The 25,703-nt window shown below is 39.9% G+C and overlaps 2 protein-coding genes across 2 annotated transcripts in view; one reads left to right on the top strand and one right to left on the bottom strand.

Moving 5' to 3' along the window:
* Positions 1-1,713: 1,713 nt before the first annotated feature.
* Positions 1,714-8,155, bottom strand: ATP4B (ATPase H+/K+ transporting subunit beta). The gene is made up of 7 exons (XM_081003491.1): positions 7,955-8,155; positions 6,072-6,200; positions 4,873-4,986; positions 4,330-4,529; positions 3,654-3,710; positions 2,769-2,858; positions 1,714-2,687 (listed from the first exon to the last, which is right to left on the bottom strand). Exons 1-7 carry the CDS (start codon positions 8,064-8,066, stop codon positions 2,526-2,528), a joined length of 864 nt encoding a protein of 287 aa, XP_080859617.1. The 5' UTR covers positions 8,067-8,155; the 3' UTR covers positions 1,714-2,525.
* Positions 8,156-10,772: 2,617 nt separating this feature from the next.
* Positions 10,773-25,703, top strand: part of TMEM255B (transmembrane protein 255B) — a 65,427-nt gene continuing 50,496 nt past the window's right edge. The window contains exon 1 of the mRNA XM_081003244.1: positions 10,773-10,934. Within this exon, the coding sequence (XP_080859370.1) occupies positions 10,925-10,934 (10 nt within the window). The 5' untranslated portion in view covers positions 10,773-10,924. The remainder of the gene's footprint in view (positions 10,935-25,703) is intronic.

Raw genomic sequence — 25,703 nt, 5'->3', positions numbered from 1 at the left:
ACAGCACTGCATTCACAAGCAATTAATCCCTAGGATAGTGCCTCTGATCATAGAAATGTATAAGTGGATAAATCATTGAGATATGCCTGAAATAAAAGGGAGCTTTAGTAAAATGTGTTGGCTTCTGTTTTCATCAGTAAATTTAAAAAATGCCATTTTTTAAATGGTTAGTTAGAATAATATGTATTCTGATGCATCTGATTTGATAAAATTGTATATTCTTGTGGTACCTTGGAAGTCGAACGGAATCCGTTCCGGAAGTCTGTTCGACTTCCAAAACATTTGGGAACCAAGGCATGGCTTCCGATCGGCTTCAGAAAGCTCCTGCAGCTGTTTGGGAACCAAGGCTTGGCTTCCAATTGGCTGCACGGAAGTCATGTCGGATGTTCGGGTTCCAAAGAACATTCGAAAACTGGAACAATCACTTCCGGTTTTCGATCGTTCGGGAGCCAAAATGTTTGACTCCCAAGACGTTTGAAAACCAAGGTACAACTGTACTTGTATATCTATTCTAAGCTTCCTGGTGATTCCCATGCCCAGGAATTCAGTGCACTTCTGTGGGAATAGATTTTCACTCTTCTCTTTTTCTCGCCTGCCACTACTCTGGGTCTTTTAACCTCTGGAGTTTTGGAGGAGGTGGGATTGCAGCAACTAGAGTCACTAATAGAGTCAGCCCTCCAAAGTTTGCAAGGATATGCTTTCCATCTGCACATGCAGATATTTTTCATTAATTCCTTTTGTTTATTTAAAACACCTTCGCAGCTTGAGGCATCTTTTTTTTAAAAAAACAAAATTTAAAAGAGCGAAAATGTCGATGTAATGAAACACTAATCAAAATAATCAGTGGCATACAGTGCTTAAAATTACAAAAATTGGCGGTCGCAAACATCACCCTGGTAACGTAGCTCACCATTAGGCCTGTTGTTGCAGATGTAATAGGCTAGCTTGCTTGCCCAAGCATGCACAGGCAGAGACAGTCAGACAGCGTAGACCCACATCACTATTAGAGTTTGTAAGTTGTGACCTTGCTTAAGGCCACTAATCATTATTAAGAGAGACTTTCACTGTGAACATTCTGGCTCACAGTGTGCAATTTAGTGTTTGTTTTAATATAAATTATAAAACTAGAATGTTTACTGTTGCAAGTTTGTAGAAGCTTTTCTTAGTGCAAAAGATAGTTTCATGTTCTAATTAACTTTTTTGTGCTCAAAAGCACTGCACCAGATGCAACTTTTAAAATACGCTAAGGAGCCACTGCTCTTCAACTCTTAATAGGATTCTGTTGACGGACTGGCCACCTCCAAAATAAAAATAAAAATAAAACATAAACTACTAAAAGATCCCAAGAGCCCATACCACTAGTTCTGCAAGCCCACTGGTGGCTTTAGATTTATGTTCCAACAGCAGGTTTTTTTTCTCCTCTGCTCCATGGCAGATCAAATGTGTGTTATGCCTGGCTTTTTTTTCATCTGGAACTCAGTTCCAGCACCTTTCAAGTAAGGTACCATTGCCATTTTAAGAGAACCAGGGAGGTGCTCATGGTGAGTTCCGGCACCTCTTTTTCTAGAAAATAGCACTGGTGTTAGATTCAGATGCAATTTGCAATGGGACTTTTCCCTGTTTTCAAATTTTAAACTCAAAAACCCCACATTGTGTGTCCAAAGTAGCTTTCAACTGTACCAAAGGGTATTGCATGAACAGTGCCACAAATAATAGTTTTATTACTATTTAATGTTTTTGCATCACACACATTTACATTAGGTAGTTTTAAACGTATCTATTGAAATGACACCAACATGTTTTCATTAGGTAACATTTCTTACATTGTGTTTAGTAAATTTAGTATCCAGCTTGGCCTTTTCAGGGAGTGAGTGGAAATCACATTAGCATCTGCGATAAAGCACTTGTATGCAACAGACATTGAAAGTAAGTTTTGTACAGTTGAATATTACAATAGTGACTTGTTTTCTCATGGCTTTGCACCTTCCAAAAGTTTTTACGTAGTTGCCCTCTGTCAGTACACAATAGAAGTTTTGTATCAAACTGCAGACATTAAAATGGAAACCATACATTACAAATACAAGTTGCATGATACTAAAATATTATACAGCGTGTTAATGACTGTTCACGCAATTATTAAATTATTTGCTTATATCAATTCAACAAATACAAAACAAAAACGAACTTTTTTAAAAAAAAGCTTTTGAGTGAGAAAAGGGGGAGAGGTGTGGATTAGCATTCATAGGTTTTGTTCGTTTTTCAAATTACAGGTGTATAATAAACAGTTACGCATAAGCGTTGGTATAGACTTGCCATACGACTTGTTAGCATCTGGGTCATGTATTACGAGTGAGGAATTGAGTTGAGTAATCCATTGCTGGAATTCTGGATTGTTCATTTTTCTGCTGTTGTAAAACAATAATACATTTGACAACCAACAGTGTGACTTAATCCATTTCTGCTGCCCTGGTTGAAGGTTCCAAACAACAAGGAGTTATCCTCAATGAGCTCGGCACTCTAGTTGCTCAATTTTGTATCCTGACTTTGAATTCCACTTTTCCTTCGTACGGGTCGTGAGGATTATCTGAAGTAATTCCAGTACCATTAACTCTACATACAATGACTACTTCTTTGTTTATGGGCATGTTGAGAAGCTTCACTGCCACCAATGGATTGCTGTAGGTAGGCTAAAATGAAAGTGTACAACGTTAGATCCTTCCATTTAAAGTATCTGTGAAAGTCAAAGTGAACATGGTCAAAAAACATACCTGTGCTTTCAATCCATAATATGGGAAGTAGTGAAGGGCAAAAGTACCATTTGTAGGATAATAATCTACCTCCAGCGGACTGGCATCATCCTGTTGATCATAGGCAAGGCAAGTGTTAGGACTAGCGCTCTCTCTCTATATATGATTAAAAGTTGTTTTGTGCTTTAGGTATGTTACGTAGCCATACTTCACTAGTGCAGTTTGCATGTTGTGAGCTTAAGAGCACTACTTGAAAATAAGATTCAGTCTGAGGTGAAAGTAGGAACTCCCTCCACCGTTATTAGATTACAACATAGAATTATAGAATTGGAAGGGACCCTGAGGGTTATCTCTAGCCCCAACCACCTGCAGTGTAGGAATATGCAGCTGTCCCATATGGGCCTTGAACCTGCAACTTTGGTATTATCAACACCACGCTCTAACCAATTGAGCTATCCAGGCATAATATCAACATGTTTAGCTTCAGTTCTTCGGCTGCTTCTCAGACATTGGCAAGTACTGAATGGCTTCCAAATGTTTCATTGAGGGACATAACGGAAGCCCTAGCTATGTGTTTGTAAAGTAAATATGTTTTTGAAACCTCATGAGGTTTTTGACCTCGTGGCTTAGGTGATGATAGGGAAGCAGGGTAACAGTGAAGCACTCTGCTCCAAATTGCCTCCATCCTGAAATGGCTTTGGGTAGCAGAAAAAGAAGAAACCACGGGCATTTTGGTAACGTGCTTCTCTGTATAACATGAAGTTGGAGCCCTGAAGCTGTGGCCCTTTGCAAGCTTGAGCCGTTGAGCTCTGGTAAGACTTCTGGATAGACGTACATACATTTTTACTGTGTATTAGCTAAATGGAAATAATTTCAATACAAGAACATTGGGCAATATATACTTACCAGTGTTGTGCAGTTCACTCTTGGTGCAGTGCCATTGCCCGGGAGAAAATTTATAATCTGTGAGGTAATAATTTTTCATGTTAACCACCGAAACAATAGTAGCTTTGAAATTTTTAAAATTTATTTGTCATGGACCTGGAAAGTTCAGGAGCAGGAATGGAAAAGAAGATCCCACTTGCGCTGGGATGCTTGTGTCAGACGTTGGTTTAAGTCCTTGTGCTACACCAGATATAACTATCCTGCTTTCTTATACTTGGCACCTTATTCCCAATGTTGTTTTCCTTTCCTAGGATATTGGGAGTCTTCTTGTTGGGTGGGCAATACTTTTTATTAGGACCAGCTAAACAACTTTTGTGAATCAGAGTTTTGAAGAACACGAAAACTTCCCAGTATTTCATGACATTTCGGTTGGTATTTCCCAACTGTCAATTTTAAGATTTCCTTTCCCTTATGGGTCAACAAAGCTACATTTGTGTTTCTTTATATCCCTTGTTGGATGAGATTCTGCTGTTAAAATAAGAAGACCTTTTCAGTTCATGCCTTTTAGTCCTTCAGAACACTACAGATCAAATAAGGCTTCAGGTTGTTATAAGTTGCCTCTCTTTGTTTCCAGGTTTGAACTCAATAATGTTTGATATAATAAATAATTACTTTGAAGAACTGTTTAAGTACTTACTCTGTTCATTTTTATTATTAAGCAAGGGCTTCCTTCTGGAAAACCAAAAGTAGAATCTGCCAGACCAGAACAGTTTTGAAGCATATCTTGTGTAAATTTGCAGGAATATTTTGTGTGGTGTGGAGCATCAAAAGACTTTTGAAAATAGTATCCTTCCATAGTACAGTTCCTGTTGGCATGCTGTGCAGTTTCGTTGTAAGCTGTATATTATTGATAGAAAAAGTAAGGGGGAAATCAATTTCTATTGCTTTCTTTTGGAGCACCTTCCAGGCTAACCTCTTGCCAATTGTTTTTGTAAGAGAATAATTGTTCTTTCTTCTTAAAATAACGTTGCCTCTAATGGTTGTACAATCCTGCTGCCTCTTGATATTGTTTAGGGAAACTTGGAAAATGTTTCCTAGTTCATCCAGAAATACATACAAGAGTTACCTTTCTGCATTCAAACCGAAACTCAAGGTGACCCCATGCAACTCTATTTCAAAGTGATGTCCTTCTACTGTACTTCAGGCCACCTTTATTGTGATATTTTCCCACATACTTTACCTGAAAGAAAGCTGTGAAGAGTTTTGACATAACGTTCCCAGGAGTCTGGGTCAGAAATATTGTAATAAATTTCCAGTCCTTTCTCTCCATACACATCTGGTCGTAATGTCACGCCTTCATTGAGAGTGCAGTTTAATATATAGGTGAGGAAGAGAGAAGGATCCCATTACAGACAGTTTATCTCAGTTTAGTTTTAATAATTGAAGTAATAAGTATAAATCGGAAGTCTCCATTTCCAACAATCAGGTTGCTAGAAATCAGAATTGTTTGACCTCCGTTACATTAGTCCTGTAGTGAGCCTATTTGTGACATTTCTTGGTTTGAGAACCGAATCTTAGCAAAGAGTTTTTTGTCATTTCAGAGGGTTCTCCCCCCCCCCCCACTTTAAACCTCAATTGGGAAAAGGGAATGGTTAAAGTTATGCATTCGAGGGCAAACCACATGATTCATTTAACTGGTTGTTAGGGCCTTACTGGCTGCTTAAACAAAACATAACTTGGGATTAAAGGAAGGAAAACTCATATATAAGCATCAATTCTGTGGCTTCTGTGCCATGGTATATTGTCAAGAAAAGTAAGCTTCTATAAGCTACCATATTTACTCAAATGTAACGTGCACCTCTTTTGGCAAAATTACGTCACGAAAATTAGGGTGCACATTAGATTTGATGGTGCATTAAATTTGAGTAAATACAGTACAGTCGTACCTTGGAAGTCGAACGGAATCCGTTCCAGAAGTTTGTTCGTCTTCCAAAATGTTCAAAAACCGAATTGCAGCTTCTAATTGGCTGCAGGAATCTCCTGCAGCCAATCAGAAGCCCTGCCGGGCATTCGGGTTCAAAAAGAACATTTGCAAACCGGAACAATCACTTCCAGGTTTGTGGCATTTGGGAGCCAAAACATCCAAGGTACAACTATATCATTCCATCAGTTTTACCTCTAAAACAAATGAAGCTGTGGCCTTCCAAGTGGTGTTAGCCATTAACCATCCTAGCTAGGGCTAATGGGAGTTAAGGTTCAGCAGCAACTAGAGTACCACAGATTCCCCATCCCTGCTCCTAAAACTCTTAAGCACCAGGCTATACTTCATTCATCAGAACTCAAACCATCATTTTATGTGTCTTAAGTTGATTTATGCAGTAAGTGTGTGTGTGTGTATGTAGCACAACTTAACAGAATGGGCAGGAATGTGTTAAGTACCTGGTGATTTTAATCGATCTTGGTAGTCCGGTGTATACGGATTGAGTGTCTTCATTAAAGAATATATAGCAAGTGCAAACAGCCCAGTCATTACCACATAGAATGCAACATAATAAAGACTGATCCAAACTATTAAGAAAAGAAATATTAAGTTAAAACTTTTTAAAAGCATGGTATTCATTACTCTTAGGAGGCAATCTGTTCTGGTTCAGTAACTAATCATAGCAGCAACCAAGTACATGTCAACAGTTAGATGAAATATTTATAATAGTTTTAAGGCATTTCAGCACAGGAGCTTCTTAATCTCCTGGTTAAGTATTACAGTGCTAGAAAAGGAGCACAGATTTTTGTAGAACTGCGATTCAGGAGAATACTACAATCAACAGGAAGCTGACAACAGTTGCTGCTTTGAAGATCATCAGTAGAAGCTGGAAATTCAATACCATTTGGCTTTCATAGGGTTGGATGCACTGAAATAAATATCCCAGCACTGAAATTATGAGTTGAGAACTTTCTGAGTTTCTCATAATAAGAATTACAATGTATACCGCACAACTGAAGTTAATTGCTTCAACTACCAAGTAAGGATGTTGTGGAGGTCTTCAGTGCAAACTTACAGAGAAATGTACTGTTTAAAATTTATACTCCCAAAAGAATAAAGGGACAATGAGTATGTCGCTGTTGAAGTCTAACGGACAAAAATGCAATTTGCTGTTTCATATCACAAAGTAAAAACGCATGTTGAGCTGGAGCATAAATTTTGTGTGCACGCACGTGTGTGTGCACCAGGCTTATCCACACTTTAGCGGTGCTCTTTCCAGGTCCAGTTCTGCACCTAAAAGCTCTGTGTCCAAAGGTTTTTTTTTTTGCCCTGGAGCTTTTCCCATGAAAATCTGCTTTTTAGTGCTCAATTGGAGCAAACATCCATTCAAGTTTACCATGAATTGCATTTTGGTCCAATTGAGCTTAAAGAGGGCGTTTTCATGGGCAAAGCTCTGGAGAAGAAGAAAAAAGGCAATTGGACACTGAGCAGAAGTCATACCTGGGAAGAGTGGAGGAGAAAGGAAAGTGTGGATAAGCCCACCTATGAAATCTAATGAAATACAAGTAGCATATATTGAAATTAGTCACAAAATAATAACCAATAAATTGAACATCTTATCAATGGCATTTTTAAGTTGCTGTGGCTTATGATTGAAGAAAGGGATAAAGATGTTTGAAATTAAATTTTCCATTAGCTGTACTTCAGAGACTTTTATTATTATATATATAAGTAATGGCACCCTTCTGAAGACAGACCAGATCCAGTGAGCTGATTTAGGTGCGTCTAACCCATTGCATGCACTTTGAACACAATCTTTTAGCAGCTTTCCGTTGAAGAGCAGACCCCTGCGCCATATTACAAACCGCTTTTGAAACTCCCCTCAGTTTCTTAAAGAGGTTTGCACCCAGCCCTTGGGGCTGCTGTGGAAAAACTCCCTTGGATTCACAGAACTAGTTATGTGGTTCTTTGGATCCATATCCAAAAGAATAAAATCAAAGTCATGTTCCTTCTATTGTTTCTGCCACAAACTGGCATTTCTGTGCTCGTCTAGTAGGAGTTCTGGGTTTCGTTAGTCTGTTGCAGAGCCAACTGCTTCCCTGTAAGCTATTTTAAATAAAAGGGAAATGAGTGTTTTATGCTAAAATCAACAAATTTGCAAATTGTTTTTTTTTTTAAAGTAGTTTGTGGATTCTCCAGGCTCGTACCAAGTAACACGGTTATATAGGAAGCATCTTGTCAACTTAAGACATTTAATCATACAGAAATAATGCAAATGACCAAATCTCGACAGCACGAAAATGCCTGAACGACATTCTCTTCTGTGTGTTTGGCCACATACCCCAGTTAATCAAGGTTCTTCCCATTAATTGCCCTGTTTCCGGATTCCATAAGAAACGCTGGAAGTTCTCCATTCTTTGGCTGCATGTCTTCTTTTCATTTAAAGTTGCCATCTTTGCTGAAAGCCAGGAGCTCCTTCAGAAAACAAGCTGTTCAGCCGCTGCCCAAAGAGTTGATCAGGTAACCATTTTGGTTTTATACCCTTTTAGCCTGAAGGTTATGCAGATTAATATCCATCATCATCAGAAGCTGATAACGGCATATATTCACCCCCAGTAACTATCGTTCTGTTAAAACAACTGTTGATAAGCAAAGCGTTCAGTTGGGCATGGAAAACGTAATTATCAAATGTCCTTTTCTCTCCCTCCTTGGTGTTGCGTATTTTGCACAGAACTTGTGGTACATTCAACACAATAGACGTTATCGCAGCGGATAAAATTTCACTGCCCTTGATAACCCACAACATTGTGGTTGCTCTGCTTGAGCTCCTTCTTCCTCGGTCAACAGGTTTGTGCAGGTACTATTAGGCTGGACAGGCATTACAATGATTATTCAGATTCATTTGCAGCCTCTTAGAAGCAGGTGGGCCTTTTTCTGCCTCCCAGTGGGTTGGATCCTGAGAAAAGTGCAGAAAGAGACCAGTGGAAACACATTCTCAGCCATCCCAGGCACCCAACACACTTAAAAGCTCCCCTAAGAATTGGGAAACCCAGTTGAATGACGCGAGTTGAGGGTGAAGGCAGATCTCCAAAATAGGGCAGAGGCAACATCTATGAGTTGGAAGTTCCATTCACAGAAGTTGCATCGGCCTGATCTTCAGAGACAATACAGCCCAGGGTCCCCTAACCCGCAGGAGAAGCGTCTTTTGGAGGTAGAAGGCAGTTAGGACAACTTTTTTTAGGATTTCACAGATGTTGTTTTTGTGGGTCTTTCTCAGGGTCCAACCCAAAGCCAATTGAGTGAGAGACCGGCAAAAATATGTATTTGCTATACAACCGATAAAGGATTTAATTCTGTGCTGTAATGGGTCAAGAAATCAGGTCTCAATGAAATGCATGTGTGAGTTCATAGGAAAGCCTAGTTCCACTTCAACAGATGGTTCAAGAGGGTTCTACTGCAACTAGGCCATCTATGTTAACCCTGTTAATCTTGATATGTTGAGCTCTTGCAGGTTGTGAAAGCAACCACCCAAACTATTGCAGAATGAGTGCATTTTGCCCCGTGCATTTTGTGACCGAGTCTTGTTGCATGTAGCAATGTAGTTAACAATAAGGGAAACAACACAGTATATCACAATCTCTCTTTATTGCAAGGAAACTACCTACAAGTAAATCACAGTAATTCAAATTCAAAATTCAAATTCAAATTTTATTAAACGGTCACAGACCAGGTTAACTCGTACAACAATCACAGTAATCAGACACTGTTTATTTTGTGGTAGCAGCTTGTGCCCTTCACCAGTGTTTACTTAAGCATTTGACATTGGACTTCTCTTTCTACCAGAACATCCAGGGCAGCAGCAGACTTCTAGCAGCCTGTTAATAACTGGCCAGTATTCTCCAAGCCAGAGAGATGAAATAACCTTGAAGCACAGGGGCAAACAGATGCAACTTGATGTTAGGCCTCTCTGACCCACCTTGTTCTGGTGACTGTAATCCGGGCATAGGAAAACTCAGCCCTCCAGATGTTTTGGGACTACAATTCCCATCATCCCTGACTACTGGTCCTGCTAACTAGGGATGGTGGGAGTTGTAGTCCCAAAACATCTGGAGGGCCGATGTCTGCTGTAATCTGTTTTAACTGTTTTCAGTATTGTATTTCTACATAGTTGGAACCCACCAAGAGACCTCATTGTCAAAAGCGGATGAGAACCCGAAATATCTTGGATGTACGGCTACATTCCCTTTCAAAAATAATTTGTAGGGTTGTGCAATCGAACTATGGTGGAATAGCGTGACTTAACATTTTTTTAAAAAGACATGCATGACCACTGATTCAAAATTGGTGTCACACACACACAATGTTAAAATGGTTGAGAAAAGCACCTGTTTCAAAATGAGATAAAGGGAACTATGAAGAGTCACGGAAGGGGAAGGGACAACATTGGCCGCTAGACTATATTCTGCCCGCCAGGTGCATAAGACATAGCAAGATGCCCACACTATATCCCTGTGAATGGGAATTCTGCTTTTACCTTATGGTGGAAGATCCATTTAATCAGTAGCACTAGGAGCCCTCCATCCAGAAGACCCTTTAGTTTGATTTGAGAAATTCAGATAATTCATTTTTGAACTTAATAATATTTTTTCTGTCAAAACTTGGTGATCCCCAGATAAGGTGTGGTACATTTAAGTTCTTCTAGTTCTGCTTCTATCAATTCTAGGCTTTAGGGGCCTCTCAAACACACTTCCATCTCACGCTCCGTAGAAGTATTTGGGCTGCATACTACCTGCACATCTTTTACTATAGTGTAGAGATGTGGCATGGTCCAATCTCTGTGGTAGTGTGTCAAGAGAAAAGAGCTCTGGGGTTCTCTCTATCTTTGGCAAGTATTGGTGTTGGTTCCACTGTATAGTCAAAGTAATTGCAGGACCCTGGAATATATTTATTCTGTCTCTTGTTAGACTCTGCCTCTGGTATTCTTCAGTATATAAAGACCCTTATTCTAAACTTATGGTCTTCCTCATTCAGTGTTTCTCTTCCAACTTCAATCCTCATTTGAACTTTTTGTTGTCCTTCCATGAGAGTTTCAGTTCTGCTTCTTGCCTAAGAGGAAAATATCTTGTGTGCGAACACTCAGAGACTCATGGCTCTTAGGAGGTGTTTTGCACACAATATTTCTTTGTTGTACTTTTAAAATTATTTGAACATACTGTTTACTTTTCAGGTTGCTTTATTGCCCTTGGGCTCACCAGTGAGATGAAGGACAGCCAAACCTCCCTTTTGAAGGTTAACACAGGGATTCTAGGAGATGAGAGAAAGTAAAAAATAAATAAATCGCTAAATAAACTAATCTAATCTTTGCTCCTGCTAGATTTTCCTAGTGTCGCAAAGTTGGAACAGTACATGGGTGAGTCTGTGATCATATTGTCTCAGTCATTCCTACCACCTGAACTGGGTCCAAGACACGCATCACTGTTGTAACTTAACCCCGGAGAACAAATGAAGACCCTCTTTGTACGTCCTCTGTGAAGATTAAGGCAGCTGTCAGCACTGCTATGTAAAAATAACAGGAACATCAATGTAGTGCCAGCCTTTCCAGGAATGTCATTCCATAACCAGAGCACCAATACTGCAAAGAGTTGACAACATTTGCCTGCACGAGCCAGAGAAGAGTCTCTGATGGACATCTTAAAAGGTCAGGCAAGTAGGTATGGGAAGAGACAATCCTTCAGGCAACCTGGCCCCAAAGAGTTCAGGGATTTAAAGGTTAACAGCACTTTGAATTGGTCCGGGGCCTGGAAACTGTTCAGATACAGATGCAGAAGACAGAGCAGCTGTAATTTTCCAAATTCCTTTCCAAGGCAGCCCCGTGTATAGAAAAATGGTAGTAGAACCAAGTTCTAGCAGAAACCCAGTACAAAGTTTGCCTAAGTCAGGAGGGAAGGCAGTGCTTTTCCAAACACCAGGCAAGTTTGGCGTCCATTGGTTTTTCTACGTAGTGCATCATGTAAAAATCTCCTGCTTTGCTAATATATAAAAGACTACCATGCTTTACCTTCTGCTCTCTCCTACAACACCTTCTGGTGAATTTCAGCTGGTGCTAGAGACAAATCTGAAGGACGACTGGCATTCATCTTTCCAACTGGTTCCTGGTACCAGCAAGCTTTATTAAAAACCTGTTGAGTCTATAAAAATAAAAAATAAAAAATTCTGAATCTTAAGATTGTGAGAGCAGGATGCTGGACTACATGGGCTCTTCCTATATTCTTATATTTCCCACCCCCTGTATGTGTGTATGTTGACCGTCAAACCTGAGGAAAACTACTGTGAAATTCAAAAGTTAGTTCACTGTTTTATGGGGGGTTTTGTATATAATTTTTTAGTTAAAATTTTCAAACCATTTCACAATAACCATGAAATCAAGTAAGTACATTGTTTCATAAGTTGACTTCCCACCCTCACTTCCACCGTGTTTTTTACTCAAGCCTTTTCTACTGCATTATATTTTATCTACCACAAAAAGTTTATCTGTTACAGTTATTTGTCATTTTTCTTCCACTTCTTTTATCTCGAGTTCTGTCCGCAATTTCATTTGAATGAAGTTTTTTTTAATAGTCCATGAAAGGCCTCCATTCTTCTATGTTCATCATTTTTATCTCTTAAAAGTTCATCATTTTTATCTCTTAAAAGTTCATCATTTTTATCTCTTAATTTCACTGTCAGCTTTCCCATTTCTGCATAGTCCACTACGACTGTTTTGTGAGTTTTAGTTCATACATAATTATGTTATATTAGATGTTTCCAGTTAGAATTTCAATAGAAAATGGAGATTGCCCTTTCTTCCTAATTTATTCCCCTTTATTTATTTACTATTTATTTATTTATTTATTTATTTATTTATTTATTTATTTATTTATTTATTTATATTAAATATTTATTTATTTATTTGTATAAATTTATAAACTTGATGAGATCTCTGTCTTTAAAATGCTTCTTTAAAGCAGCTATAACAGAATAGGGAAGCGAGATCTTGGACTGTGGTGCTTGGGGAGTGTCTTTCTTGTTGTACACCCCCACCCCAAAGCAGCTGTTTTACTCTCTTTGGGGGAGACATACAGATGTGTTTTTCTAAACAAGGCAAACAGCAGCTTGGAAAGGTTACACTGGGGGAAACTGTGCAAGGAAAATGGCTTCCCCTCTTTCTCCAGTGCCACAGCCTCATTTCCAATTTTAATTAAATGAACAAGATGAAATATCCAACTGGGTACCCTAACTCATCTTTTCAGTGCGTGTATCGAAAATGGAAACACAATGGATTAATGCAGCTGCTGCTTTTGAACTTGCCCCTATTCCCTTGATTACAAAAACATTAAACTGAACTATCTTCCTCCTACCAGTATAGTAGTATATAGTGCCCCCTTGTGGGTGACAGAAATACATACAGGGATGTGGATCTTTTATTTTCCATGCACGTATATTACAGTGGTACCTCAGGTTACAGACGCTTCAGGTTACAGATGCTTCAGGTTACAGACTCCGCTAACCCAGAAATAGTACCTCGGGTTAAGAACTTTGCTTCAGGATGAGAACAGAAATCGCGCGGCATGGTGGGAGGCTAAAGTGGTGCTTCAGGTTAAGAACAGTTTCAGGTTAAGAACGGACCTCCAGAACAAATTAAGTTCTTAACCTGAGGTACCACTGTATTAGCAAAGCACTCACTATACAGCATTGGTTGGCAAACGTTTTATTAAAAACATTTATTTTTTTGCCACCATTCATGGTCAAATGGTTATAGATACAGATAAACAGGCATTGTTTTAACCCAACTGTTTTGAAATCAAGAATGCAATAGGCAATAAGCCTTGGATTTAAAAAATAAATAAATCTGATTACTCTCTGTGCACTGAACCTTTGTGTACTCTGAGGTGGTGGCAACACTAGACGGTAGTCATACAGTCAAAATGGTCAAATGCCAGTCCAGGCTGGATACAGGGAGCAAGGTCCCAAGTCATTGTGCAAGGTTAAGTTTCCACATCTGTAGAAGATCCAGAGTTAGGGTCAGTCCTGGAGTCACAGTCAAAAAATGTTATTTATGTATGCCACTACTGCGACTCGTGTTTCATTAGCCCCAAAATGGAAAACGAGTGAGGTCCCAACTAAAGAAGAATGGCAACTTAAAACTGATGGAATATGTGCAGCTTGCGGTCCTAACATATAGAATAAGAGAACATATGTTTAAAGAAGATTGGAAAATATTTATTGAATATATGGGGGGCGGGGTGGAAACTGTGTACACTTGAAAACATTGGCAGCATTAAGATAAATTCAACAGTGTAAATAAATTTGCATGGATGTAATAATGGAATACTGAATGGTTTAAGTTTATGTAAAATATGCAGGGGTTTATGTTATGCAAAAAAAGAAGGGAAGTCAATGACATTTTAAAGTTGTTTAAATGAATATTCTAAATTGTAAAATAGAGAATTTAATGAAAATTATATTAAAAACCAAGGGGGGAAAAGTCCTGAAGTCATAGTCCAGTGGAGTTCGCAAAGCAGCCAAGCCATGGTCCGTCAACAGAGAAAGTTGAGCAGACACTAGAGTTTCTGCCTTGCTTCCCTGTTATCCTTCCCAATATTGATTATTGCACTTGAATTTGCTCCAGCGGAGCAGCTGCGTCTCTTCCCTTAACAGAACATGTGATCCTCACCTGCCTTGAACTTAATCCAGCCGAGAGACCACAAACCTCCTCCTCCCAGACCTAATGAGCCCCATGATCTCCACCTGGCCAACTAGTGAGCTGGGCTGTGTTCCCTTGCCTGCCTCAGTGTCCTGGCGGTGCACTTCCTGCTGTTCCCGACGCCTCAGACCCTGCCGTGTCTGTGGAGACAGGTGAATCTCCAGTTCTGGCAATATGTCCCCTTCCCCTGGCTTCTTTGGTGTCCTCTGATGTGCTGTGAGTACCTCCCCTTCCCCATCTTCAGCTTGTCCTTGTTTGTACCAATTGCAGTTCCCTCAGTGTTCTGCTAGTTCATGACACTCTGGGAGTTGGCATCAGGAGAACTGGAATGAAGTGTTGTCAATATGTAGATGACAACCAGCTCCATCTCTTTGCTTCATCTGAAAGGTAGAAGTGTTTGGAAACAGGTGGGGAGGATTAACATATTGGAGCTGCCCTTAAAGATGAATCGGAAACTTCAATTAGAACACAATACAGTCGTGAGAACATTAACCAGTGCAGCTGGATGGAATTGCATTACATGATTTCTAGAGAATTAATGTGCGTTTCACTGAGCCCACAAATGGATTGGGACCCAAATACACAGAGGAGATTGTCTCCTTATATTAGTCTGCCCATCTTTTAATATCTTCTCCATGTTCCACTGCTGGGGGACGCTTGGTCTGCTAGGGGACTGGGCCTTCTCTGTGGTGGCTCCCTGCTTGTGAAATACCCTCCCTTTAGAAACACGACAGGCACAGATGTTAGCATTTCATTGTCAAGTCAAAACCTGCCTGTTTAACCCAAGCATTTTAAGTGGTGTTTCAGCTTTCTCTGTTGTTGTTTTTAGCTACTTTTGGTTATTTTTATGTGCTTTTTCCTAATATTTCATCCTTGTTTAAATGTCCCTTGTACCCTGCCCTGATATCTGTACTGATGAAAGATGGGCTGTGAATATTTTGACATAAATATGGCTACTCAAAAGTAAGTGCTATTGATTTCAATGGGGCTCACTCCTGGGTATATGTGCAGTGCAGGACTGTAGCATAAGACGTGATTTAAACAGAGATGTTTCGTCCTTGGTAAGCATCATAGGGCACCCAAATGTTTCCTCGCACACCCTGGCATCTTCCACTTCCCCACCTTGAGGATACTGGCATTTAATAGGGGGGAGCGGAGCGCTATTTTACTGTGATTGCAAATCAGGGCTTCATCTACTGTAAACATTTGCAGTAAATTAAATCTTTGCATTGTTCAGACCATTGCCTTCAGTGAGATTAATTAGTTTCAAACGGCGGCGTCTGGCAATTTTCTAGTTTGGAGGAGGCTCAGAGGAGCAGAATTCTGTGTCTGATTTACAACTCATAAAAGTGAGGGTTGGTCTTCTAACTGCAATAATGATTGCCTGACCCATCCGGCAAAGGGATATTGGCTTCCTGATGAATTATGACTTTATTATCTACAGCTACACGCAAAAAAAGCAGAGTCAGTATGTAGCATTTCATGTCTGTGTGACACAGTTTATTTGTGTTCCAGTAGGCTGCAATACCAATATTAAGTAACTGATAGGCTGTCACTGCTTCAATGAGCTTCACTAATTCCCATCTTCCAGTACAATCACTCTTATTTTCTTGGATTGTACTTTCTTGTCATATGAAGAAGTATGAGATGAGGTGAGCTGGTGTACCAGGCTGGCAAGTCCTTGCTTTTTATCCTGCTTTGGCCAGATATGTTCAGAGAATATTTAGTTAGTTGTTCGTTTAGATGGCTGTTCAACTTAGGGTGTTTTTAAAATTGTGTTTTAATGTGGAGGAAGAAAGGTTGTGAAGATCTTTTTGTAAACACCTATCTGTCCTGGTAGATCTCCTTGATTCCCCCCCCCCCCGCCTCCCAAATTCAAGTAGTGGATATCAAGCCTCCATTGTGTTTTTTGTAATGCCTTTATTTATTACGTTTATATCCTGCCTTTAAAAAGAACTCAAGCCAGTTTACATAATTCTCTTTGCGTAATCTTCAGGATTATCTTTGTGTTATCTTCATAACAACCCTGTAAAGTAGGCTAGGCTAACAGTGACCGGCCCAAGGTCACACAAGGCGGTATTGAACCATTCATAATACAGTGGTACCTCAGGTTACATACGCTTCAGGTTACAGACTCCACTAACTCAGAAATAGTACCTCGGGTTAAGAACTTTGCTTCAGGATGAGAACAGAAATCGTGCTCCGGCAGCGCGGTGGCAGCAGGAGGCCCCATTAGCTAAAGTGGTGCTTCAGGTTAAGAACAGTTTCAGGTTAAGAACGGGCCTCCTGAACGAATTAAGTACTTAACCCGAGGTACCACCGTATCAGAGGTGGTTTGGTGCAGTTGTATTTGGCGTCGCACTGCAGGGGGCACCAAAACAATACTGTAGAATGGAAGCACGAAAAGCCGGGGTGAATTTTAGCATTGCACAGGGTTATGCTGAAATTTGATCACCCAAAATCTGCCACTGATATCAGGATGTACAGTATATGAAGAGCTGCCACATTCATTCACTAATGGGCCTGTAAACAAAAAAAAAAAAAAAACAACCCACCATTTTGGGCCAAGAAAAACTATTTTGCATCCTATAAAAAGGATGCAGCTAGATAATATTTGCTTGCTTCCATTTTGCTTCTACTAGACAAGGCATGGCAATGAACTGTAGCTCTGGAAGACTCTCTTCACCTCAACTGGTATGCCTAATGAAAGCCTGAAACAGGACTCCTCAAGAAAGGGGAATAGAGAGCTGAACTCCCCTTTGTTCAGACACTCTGCCCTGCCAGGCAACGAGGTTCCATAGACTTAATCACTGGATAACTTCTTATTTTGGTGCCCATTTATTTGTTTATTTGTCTCCTGCTCCCAAAGGATTCCAGGGCAGTAAACCAGTGATAGCAAAAACATCTTAGTTCAGTTGGTTAGAGTCTGGTGCTGATAATACCAAGGTTGCAGGTTAAATCCTCGTACGGGCTGGCTGCATAATCCTGCACTGCAAAGGGGTTGCACTAGATGACCCTCGAGGTCCCTTCTGACTCGACAATTCTAAGACAACTTGTGTGCGTTCTTATGAAATCTTAATTCCAATACTGATTCAGACTGGGAAAGATCTCAGCTTAAAAGACTGGATGAAAGAGAAAGGTATTTAGGGTAACAGAGATGCTGCCTGTCTATAATATTCAGAGGACGGGAGTTGTTTTGTTTGTTGTTTGTTTTTTTATACTGTAAATTGCCCTGTGATCCTCAGATGATGGGTGGTGTTGGTGTGCAAATTCAGTAAATAAATAAAATAAATAACACTCCAAAGCGTAGGTGCCACAACACTATAGGCCTGATTCTTAATATTGTGCAGGACTCTTGATAAGACGGTGTTCTGCAGGAAGCCTTCACCTGTATAGCAGTGATTTGACTGGAGGTATAATTTCCAGGCATATCATTACTAAAACTCTGCCTATTAAAAGCAAGTTAGCAAGCTGATATTCTGAGGAATCTGAACTCTGTATACAATTACTGACCTTTAAAGCCCTACATCATGGTTGGGTGCATGAAATAACATCTCCCACACTGACCTGCCTCTGTCCTGAGACCATCTTTGTACGTTCTCCCCGCCCCTTCTGCCTACTCCAGCAGTCTGAGGTGAGGCAGGTAGCAAATGGGTTGGGGGGTTTATTGCCATCTCACTTACAGAAGTCCCTCCCCAGCGAGGATCACATGATGCCTGTACTACCACATAGACCTATTTTAAAGGTCCAGGGGCCTTTTTTAACACCTGAGAACTTCTTAATGCTGCTGCTGCTTTATAGACTGTTGCTTTACTGTGTACTGTATTTATTCCTGTGTTGTTGTTTTTTATTGTGCTTTGTGTTTGTGACCTACCCTGGAAATATTTGTCAAGCAGTGGTGCATATATAGCTTTATATACCATATATGCTGTGATATAACATGCCTCTCTTTTCTTCTTCTTCTGTGTAAGCAAATACGGTTACACATTCTTAAATATTAAATTGGAGATAGAGACCTAAGAAGTTAAGCCAAAAGTTCAGTGGAAAGGGTTTTGGTGAGGATTCAAAGAGCATATGAAGATCTTTTCCCTTGCTTTTCCTTCACTAACTGGATATGTCTCTTCTTACACTTTCAGAAGCACAACAATTGGGAGGCTAAATGATAAAGATGTGGTTGTAATATTAGGCAGCATATGTCAAGTGCTAATTCAATATAAAGGCACTATTACATGAGCAGAAAGTATCCCACTGGGTATTTAGCAAAGAGCTGATATTAACAGCGTTGCAGACATCAAACTAAATGGAGACTGGCACTAAGAAATTTCCTCAGACATGCTGCTCTTATGAATATTATTGCATACCCCTGGATTTTTCCTCAACATTTTGGGTTTAACAGATACTGCCCTAAGCTATATATATATATAGTACAATCTACAGTAATGAATCTTAAGTTAAGCTTGATTCACAGTATAAATTGCAACTCTTTTCTTAATTTTTAGATCTATTTTTCCCCCCTGCAGCCAAGACAATAGTTGCCATGTCACTTGTGTAATGAGCACTCGGTAGTCACAAATACCCCAGTGGAGTTTCACTTTACTGATTTCAGAAGGTAATTGGATAAATAATTAAAAGTGGTCGTGCTCTCTGGTCGTGGAATTTCTGGCTACATACTGTTGAAGAAGTAAACTGAGCGACATGTTCTCGGTGGCTCATTCTAAATTAAAAATGGTGAGTCATGGCCAATCATAATTTCCCTAAACATCCTAACTTCAGCATTTTAGAACATGGCCTACACGTATCAGCTGCCTTTCCACATCTATTTCCCCCCACTTTCATTATCAGGTGAATTGGAGATTTAGTCTAAATCCCATTCTTCTCTCTAAACTCCCTCCTCCCTGCAAGATAAGGTAGTTCTAGAAAATTATGGTGTAAGTTGGAGCCACTTCCCGCAGGTAGTTTAGACTTCTTGTTCAGTAAAATATCCACCACCATTCCAGGCTAAAACTTTGGGATTCAGTTATTGGTCCTGGATTTGTGGAGACACAGCTAGGTATCTTGGATGTCTTGTGATAACTTACGTAGGATCATCTGGAGATCATGCAATAACAAAAGCTGTCATGTGTTCTGTAGAACCATCTTGGCCATTACTTCTGCCTCTGAAAATGGTGCGCCTCATTTTGTGTCTTCTAGAAACGCTCTTGGGAGATAAGTTACGTAGTTGCATCGTAACAGGTTTTGTAATGGTTTCTCAAATGAATAATCGCTGCAGTATGAGTCTTTCTTATCTACTTTCAGGAAAAAACAACAACAACAACTGGAAGTCAGTACAAGAAAACACGATGGCTGTTCAACTTAGCTAGAAATTAAACAAATGATGAATTGTGTTTCAACATGTGATAAAAATAACTCAGCTATCTTTGTGAGCTATTATACAAATGCACATTTCTTCTTGGAAACACTTTCCTGATTTACACTCCTGATTTATATGAAGATTAGTAATATTACACCACATAAGCATCAGCAATGAATATCTGATCTTACTATGGAAGGTGCCTGTATGGGAGAGCTTGGTTAGTTTTAAAATTGTCACAAATTCATAATGATTTTTTTTTTTTTTTTACTTCTTGTTATAGCAAATTCAGGTGGACAAATGCCTATTATTTTTGAGATCGAACCCAAAATAAGGAAGTGGTTCCTTGGAACTTTCTAGGTATGCTGAATTACAGATGTTTGTTAATTAAAAGCCAGAAGGAACTGTTGCTTTTTTTAAAAGAACAACAACAATGATCTGATGGGGACCTGTGAGGACAGAAAGTCACTGATGACAAAATGATAAGAAAACCCTGGAGTACCTACCATATTTTTCCATATATAAGACTCCCCATGTATAAGACGCCCTCTACTTTTGGGGACCCCAAATTTAGAAAATGGGCATATGCACTTTCCGTGTATAAGACACCTCCAGATTTTGAACCTTATTTTAAAGGCCAAAAACCTAATCTTATACATGGAAAAATAAGGTAACTTCATGTCTACAACTAAGCCTGTAACACAAGTACCCAACAGTAAGCAAAATCATGTATTATTATTTCACTGTTTAGCCTGCCTTCCCTTTGTTATTTACGCTATGTCATGTTTTAGATTGTATACTCCTCAGGGCAGGGATCTATCCTGCATACTAATGGTAAAATGTAAAGGAAATGTATCTTCCAGGTTCACATCGAGCAGCAAAGACAGAACTGTCTTGTGCTGCCACCTTAGGGTGGGGGTGCAGCATGACACCCAGTCACAGGATCGCTAAAATCCTGCCTTTTTCTACTGGCAACTCTTGCTTCCAACCTGTGTTATGTGTGAAAAACAGAAGGTTTAAAGAAACTCAAAGTCTGACAGACTGTTAAGTACCAATTTAGGCTGTTTACGCATTACTGCATGGGTAGGCAAACTAAGGCCCAGAGGCTGGATCCGGCCCAATTGCCTTCTGAATCCAGCCCGTGGACGGTCAGGGAATCAGCATGTTTTTACATGAGTAGAATGTGCCCTTTTATTTAAAACGCATCTCTGAGTTGTTTGTGGGTCCTGCCTGGTGTTTTTACATGAGTAGAATGTGTGCTTTTATTTAAAATGCATCTCTGGGCTCTTTGTGGGGCATAGGAATTTGTTCATTCCCCCCCCCCCAAATAAATATAGTCAGGCCCCCGACAAGGTCTGAGGGACAGTGGACCGGCCCCCTGCAGAAGGAAAAAGGTTTCTCATTTCCTTCTCCTCCTAACCCTGCCCCATCTTCCTTTTGAGAAGCGCTACAAGATTCCTGTTCCTGGCTGGCGGTGGGGTGGGAGATATACTGCAACATTTTGTTGCAGGTTGCAACGGTATGTGTCTTATTTTAGATACGGATCTCAAAAAGATCTTGGGTTTGAAACTGTGGCTGAACAATTACACTGATAAGTTGGAGGGGGAGAAAGGCAAGATTGGGGAGTGTAGAAAAATTAAGACATATGATTCTGAGATATCAAGGAGAAGTGAAGGGGGAGGAGTAATTCAATTTTAAAAAACCATCTCCAGACAACCATAGCAGAACCCCTGTTATGTAACCTACAAGGAAGTCGGGACAAAGGGTTATAAATTGCCATTATAAGAGTGATGAATGTAGTGTCTCTAATTCTTTTTAAAGTTGGCTATTACATCAGCTCAGTTGGCACTGCAGAGGTTGTGAAAAGATCGCAGGGGTCACCTTTCGAATCCTTCCTTGTGATTTTCTGGTATAACCACAACATCACAATTAATAAATAATAACTACTTTGTATGCAAGCTTTAATGACTCAAGCCCCGCCCCCTTTCTCTTTCCCCTCAGCAATCTCCTTGTGCCCCATTTTCCCCCTCCCTCAATGTTATTTTCATAATGAAAGCCTCCATAGGAAGGAATAGGTAGTGGCCTGGCCACAAAGAAGGATGGCAGTAATTTTGCTGCACACAGATTTATGTTAAATATTTGCAGAGAGAAATTATCAGCACCATTCAGATTTCTGTTCATTCTGATCCTTATTGGAAAAAAGTCAGCAAGTGTCTAACATTGATATGCTTTACAAATCCCATTGAGCTTATTCCATGGGAACTCATGAAATCATAGAATTGTAGAGTTGGAAAGGGACCACCAAGGGTCATCTAGTCCAACCCCTTGAAATGCAGGAATCTTAACTTAAAGCATCCATGACAAGCGGCCATCCAACCTCTGCTTAAAAGGAAGGGGAGTCCACAACCTCCCAAGGGAGACAAACCACAAGCTTACAACTAAATTTTAAAGTTACTAAAAACATTTGCACACAAATTGTGGATGAAAACATAAATTATAAATTAACAGAACAATAACCTCCCCAAATAAATATTTATTGTTCAGGACCTTAATCTCATTTGCTGCCATTATGGGTGAAGCATATTATTTTCTTTGCATTATGGAAAACTTTATTTTCCAAACTGTGTGTTTACTCCCCCCCCCCCTTTTCTGCTGGAGCTGTTCCAACTTCAGGAATAAATATATTGATTTCAATTTCCTTGATCATACATTCTCTATTTCATAGAATCATAGAGTTGGAAGAGACCACAAGGGCCATCGAGTCCAACCCCCTGCCAAGCAGGAAACACCATCAGAGCACTCCTGACATATGGTTGTCAAGCCTCTGCTTAAAGACCTCCAAAGAAGGAGACTCCACCACACTCCTTGGCAGCAAATTCCACTGTCGAACAGCTCTTACTGTCAGGAAGTTCTTCCTAATGTTTAGGTGGAATCTTCTTTCTTGTAGTTTGGATCCATTGCTCCGTGTCCGCTTCTCTGGAGCAGCAGAAAACAACCTTTCTCCCTCCTCTATGTGACATCCTTTTCTATATTTGAACATGGCTATCATATCACCCCTTAACCTCCTCTTCTCCAGGCTAAACATGCCCAGCTCCCTTAGCCGTTCCTCATAAGGCATCGTTTCCAGGCCTTTGACCATTTTGGTTGCCCTCCTCTGGACACGTTCCAGTTTGTCAGTGTCCTTATTTGTTAAAGGATGAACCTGAGGTCCCCCAAAAGTTCCAGTTGTTGGATGTTTTGAATGACCAGTGCACCAGAGTTACTCTGAGCATTCAAAACTGCATTCTGGTCCAGAGATGGAAGGAAGAAAAAGTTCCCATCAGAAAGGAATGGCAGACCAAATTGATGGACTCTGCAGAGATGGCGAAAATGACTGGGGGAATCAGAAACCAGAAAGAACAGAATTTCAATAAAGAACGGGGGAAATTTATAACTTACCTTGAAGACCGCTGTAAACAGTTGAGCTCCTTAGCAGGATTTGAATCACACTTGTAACAAGAACTAGGGATACATTGGGTATTTAAAAATTAGAGTGACTTAAAATATGAAAAGGACTAGTGACAGAACCCTCAGAGGGGTGGGGTGGGGAAGTCCAGAGATTTGGTTGAATCTTTGTTTGCTTATTTTTATTATTATTCATGATTTTGAATGTACATTTTAATTTGTAAAACTAAATATTTAATTTAAAGAAAACAAACTGCATTCTGGAGTCAGTGAAGAAACTAGCCGTTTTCAAACTAACAGTGCGTTAATCTGTGTCAAACTAAACTTAACTCTACTGGCCTGAAAATAAAATCAGTGTACAACTCCTATCATAAAATAAGCATGCATTGGTATATTTACTAGTTCAGATAACTTCCAGTGAGCAGAAGAAATTAATGTAGCTGGCCAAAGAAGTTTTGCTCAGGTAAGCATGCTCATGCAAATTATAGGGAAATATCTTCTGTGTACTGGAAGGTAGAGGCAGCTTACTCCAAAAGTTAATTCAAAATTATATAAAGGCTGCCATAGTCTGATGGTCCTGAAGTTATGCTTTCTTATTTATTTCATAGACAGATTTCTGTTCTATGCCAAATCCCTCAATCCACTCCAAGCTAGTTCACATGAAGTCAAGTCCCAATTAGAAGCAAGTAATAAGGACTGCATTCATTGAACATATAGCTGTTTGTATACCTGGCAGAAGGCACGCGGATGGCGCTGTGGGTTAAACCACAGAGCCTAGGGTTTGCCAATCAGAAGGTCGGAGGCGTTGCTCGGTCCCTGCTCTTGTCAACCTAGTAGTTCAAAAGCATGTCAAAGTGCAAGTAGATATATAGGTACCACTCTGGAAGGTAAACGGCGTTCCCATGCACTGCTCTGGTTCGCCAGAAGCGGCTTAGTCTTGCTGGCCACATGACCCGGAAGCTGTACGCCGGCTCCCTCGGCCAATAAAGTGAGATGAGCACCGCAACCCCAGAGTCGGTCACGACTGGACCTAATGGTCAGGGGTCCCTTTACCTTTACCTTTATATCTGGCAGAACAGGCTTGTATAAGAAGATTAAAAACTATATGCATTCACCATATGCGAGAGCTTTAAGATCTTTATTACCCCTGCTGCTGTACAGAATAATAAGGAAATATTTTCAACAGCAAGTTTCTTTTTTTTAAAAAAACGTTCACATGAATGCTCATATTATGAACAGAAAAAGATGGTGGCCAGAGCACATTGCCAGCCAAACTGAATGGCTGCAATACAGACAGTGCTGTTTCTTAGACAAATGATATGCTTAACCAAACAGCCAGAATGCTGGTATTGCATTAATATATGCATGTGTGCTTCCATTAGCATTTTAACAAGTACAGCAGATACAGTTTAAATATTTGTCAGGCATATTTTTCTCCTGTTTATCACCCCCCGCAATAAAAAGCTGTCTCATTTCATCTAACAAAATAGGTAAAGTAAGACGAGATAACTTATCTATGATCTTCATAGTTCTCTTATTTGTCTTTTTTGCCCGGTGTGTAAATTTGTTCGTCCATAAGGTACCACAATAGTTGTTTTTGCTGCAACGTCGTAACACAATGATTCCCTCCTAACATTCTGTGTAATCTTTGGAAATTGCCCCCTCCCCTCTCTCATACACATCCATTTCGTATCCCCCTTTTGCAAAATTTATCTGTGGTGATGCTAGACAATTCTGCTTGTACCACACAAGACTGAGTCAGGTAAATAAATCATTCTCCCCCCACCCCGGACCTTTTCAGATGATCTGTTTTTAAAGCAATAAATGCAAAGTCAACTATTTGTTGTTTTCAGTCCACATAACTCCTTCAAGACTGAGCACAAATATACCATTCGCCCCACAACCACGACTGTGCTCTGTTTACCTGGGAAAGTGCAATTCTTTCTAATGGGATATTTAACATGGTATCTAAATAGCAATAATAATAAAAAAGTCTACAGGGATGTTCCAAAGTTTTAATTGTTATAGTTTCTGAACTAGGACTGTGATAAATCTCCTGTACTTCCCTTTAGTCATGCAAAAACTGCATTTGCCATAGGTGGATAACTTGATCGGTAGAACATGAGACACTTAATCTCAAGGTCGTGGGTTCGAGCCCCATGTTAGGCAAAGGATTCCTGCACTGCGGGGGGGGGGGCTGGACTAGATGACCCTCGTGATCCCTTCCAACACTACGAGTCTTATCGTTGTAGCCAGATGACACGAAAAGCTCACAATCATCATAATGGAACAGATGCTTTTATAAGCCCACTGTAAAAATTAACTTTCAAGGGACACCCCTTGATTAGCTTCCATTGGCAGATGAAGACAGTGTCATTCTTGGTATTTGATCACTGATGGCTGGCATATATTATATTTTATGCATGAATTTTCATTTTTATTGGTTGTTTTGGGTTAGCATGATAAATAGGTTGTTTATGTTTCAGTTCTATATGTTGTGCATAGTCTTAAGTACCTTCTGGTGGTGAACACAGCTGATAAATACAATAAAAT

The sequence above is a fragment of the Podarcis pityusensis genome, assembly GCF_964106645.2.
Source record: "Podarcis pityusensis genome assembly, chromosome: 4".
In the NCBI taxonomy this organism is placed as follows: domain Eukaryota; kingdom Metazoa; phylum Chordata; class Lepidosauria; order Squamata; family Lacertidae; genus Podarcis; species Podarcis pityusensis.
The sequence above is the reverse complement of the archived record's forward strand: the minus strand, read 5'-3'. Positions and strand labels throughout refer to the sequence as shown.

What these genes read in the sequence shown, in the direction of transcription:
- ATP4B (XM_081003491.1), bottom strand. Translation starts at nt 8,066, where the DNA reads ATGGCAACTTTAAATGAAAAGAAGACATGCAGCCAAAGAATGGAGAAC. An exon ending in AAGAACCTTGATTAACTGGG is followed by an intron (nt 6,201 to 7,954) that starts GTATGTGGCCAA and finishes TTTTCTTAATAG; the next exon opens with TTTGGATCAGTCTTTATTAT. An exon ending in AGATCGATTAAAATCACCAG is followed by an intron (nt 4,987 to 6,071) that starts GTACTTAACACA and finishes CTCTCAATGAAG; the next exon opens with GCGTGACATTACGACCAGAT.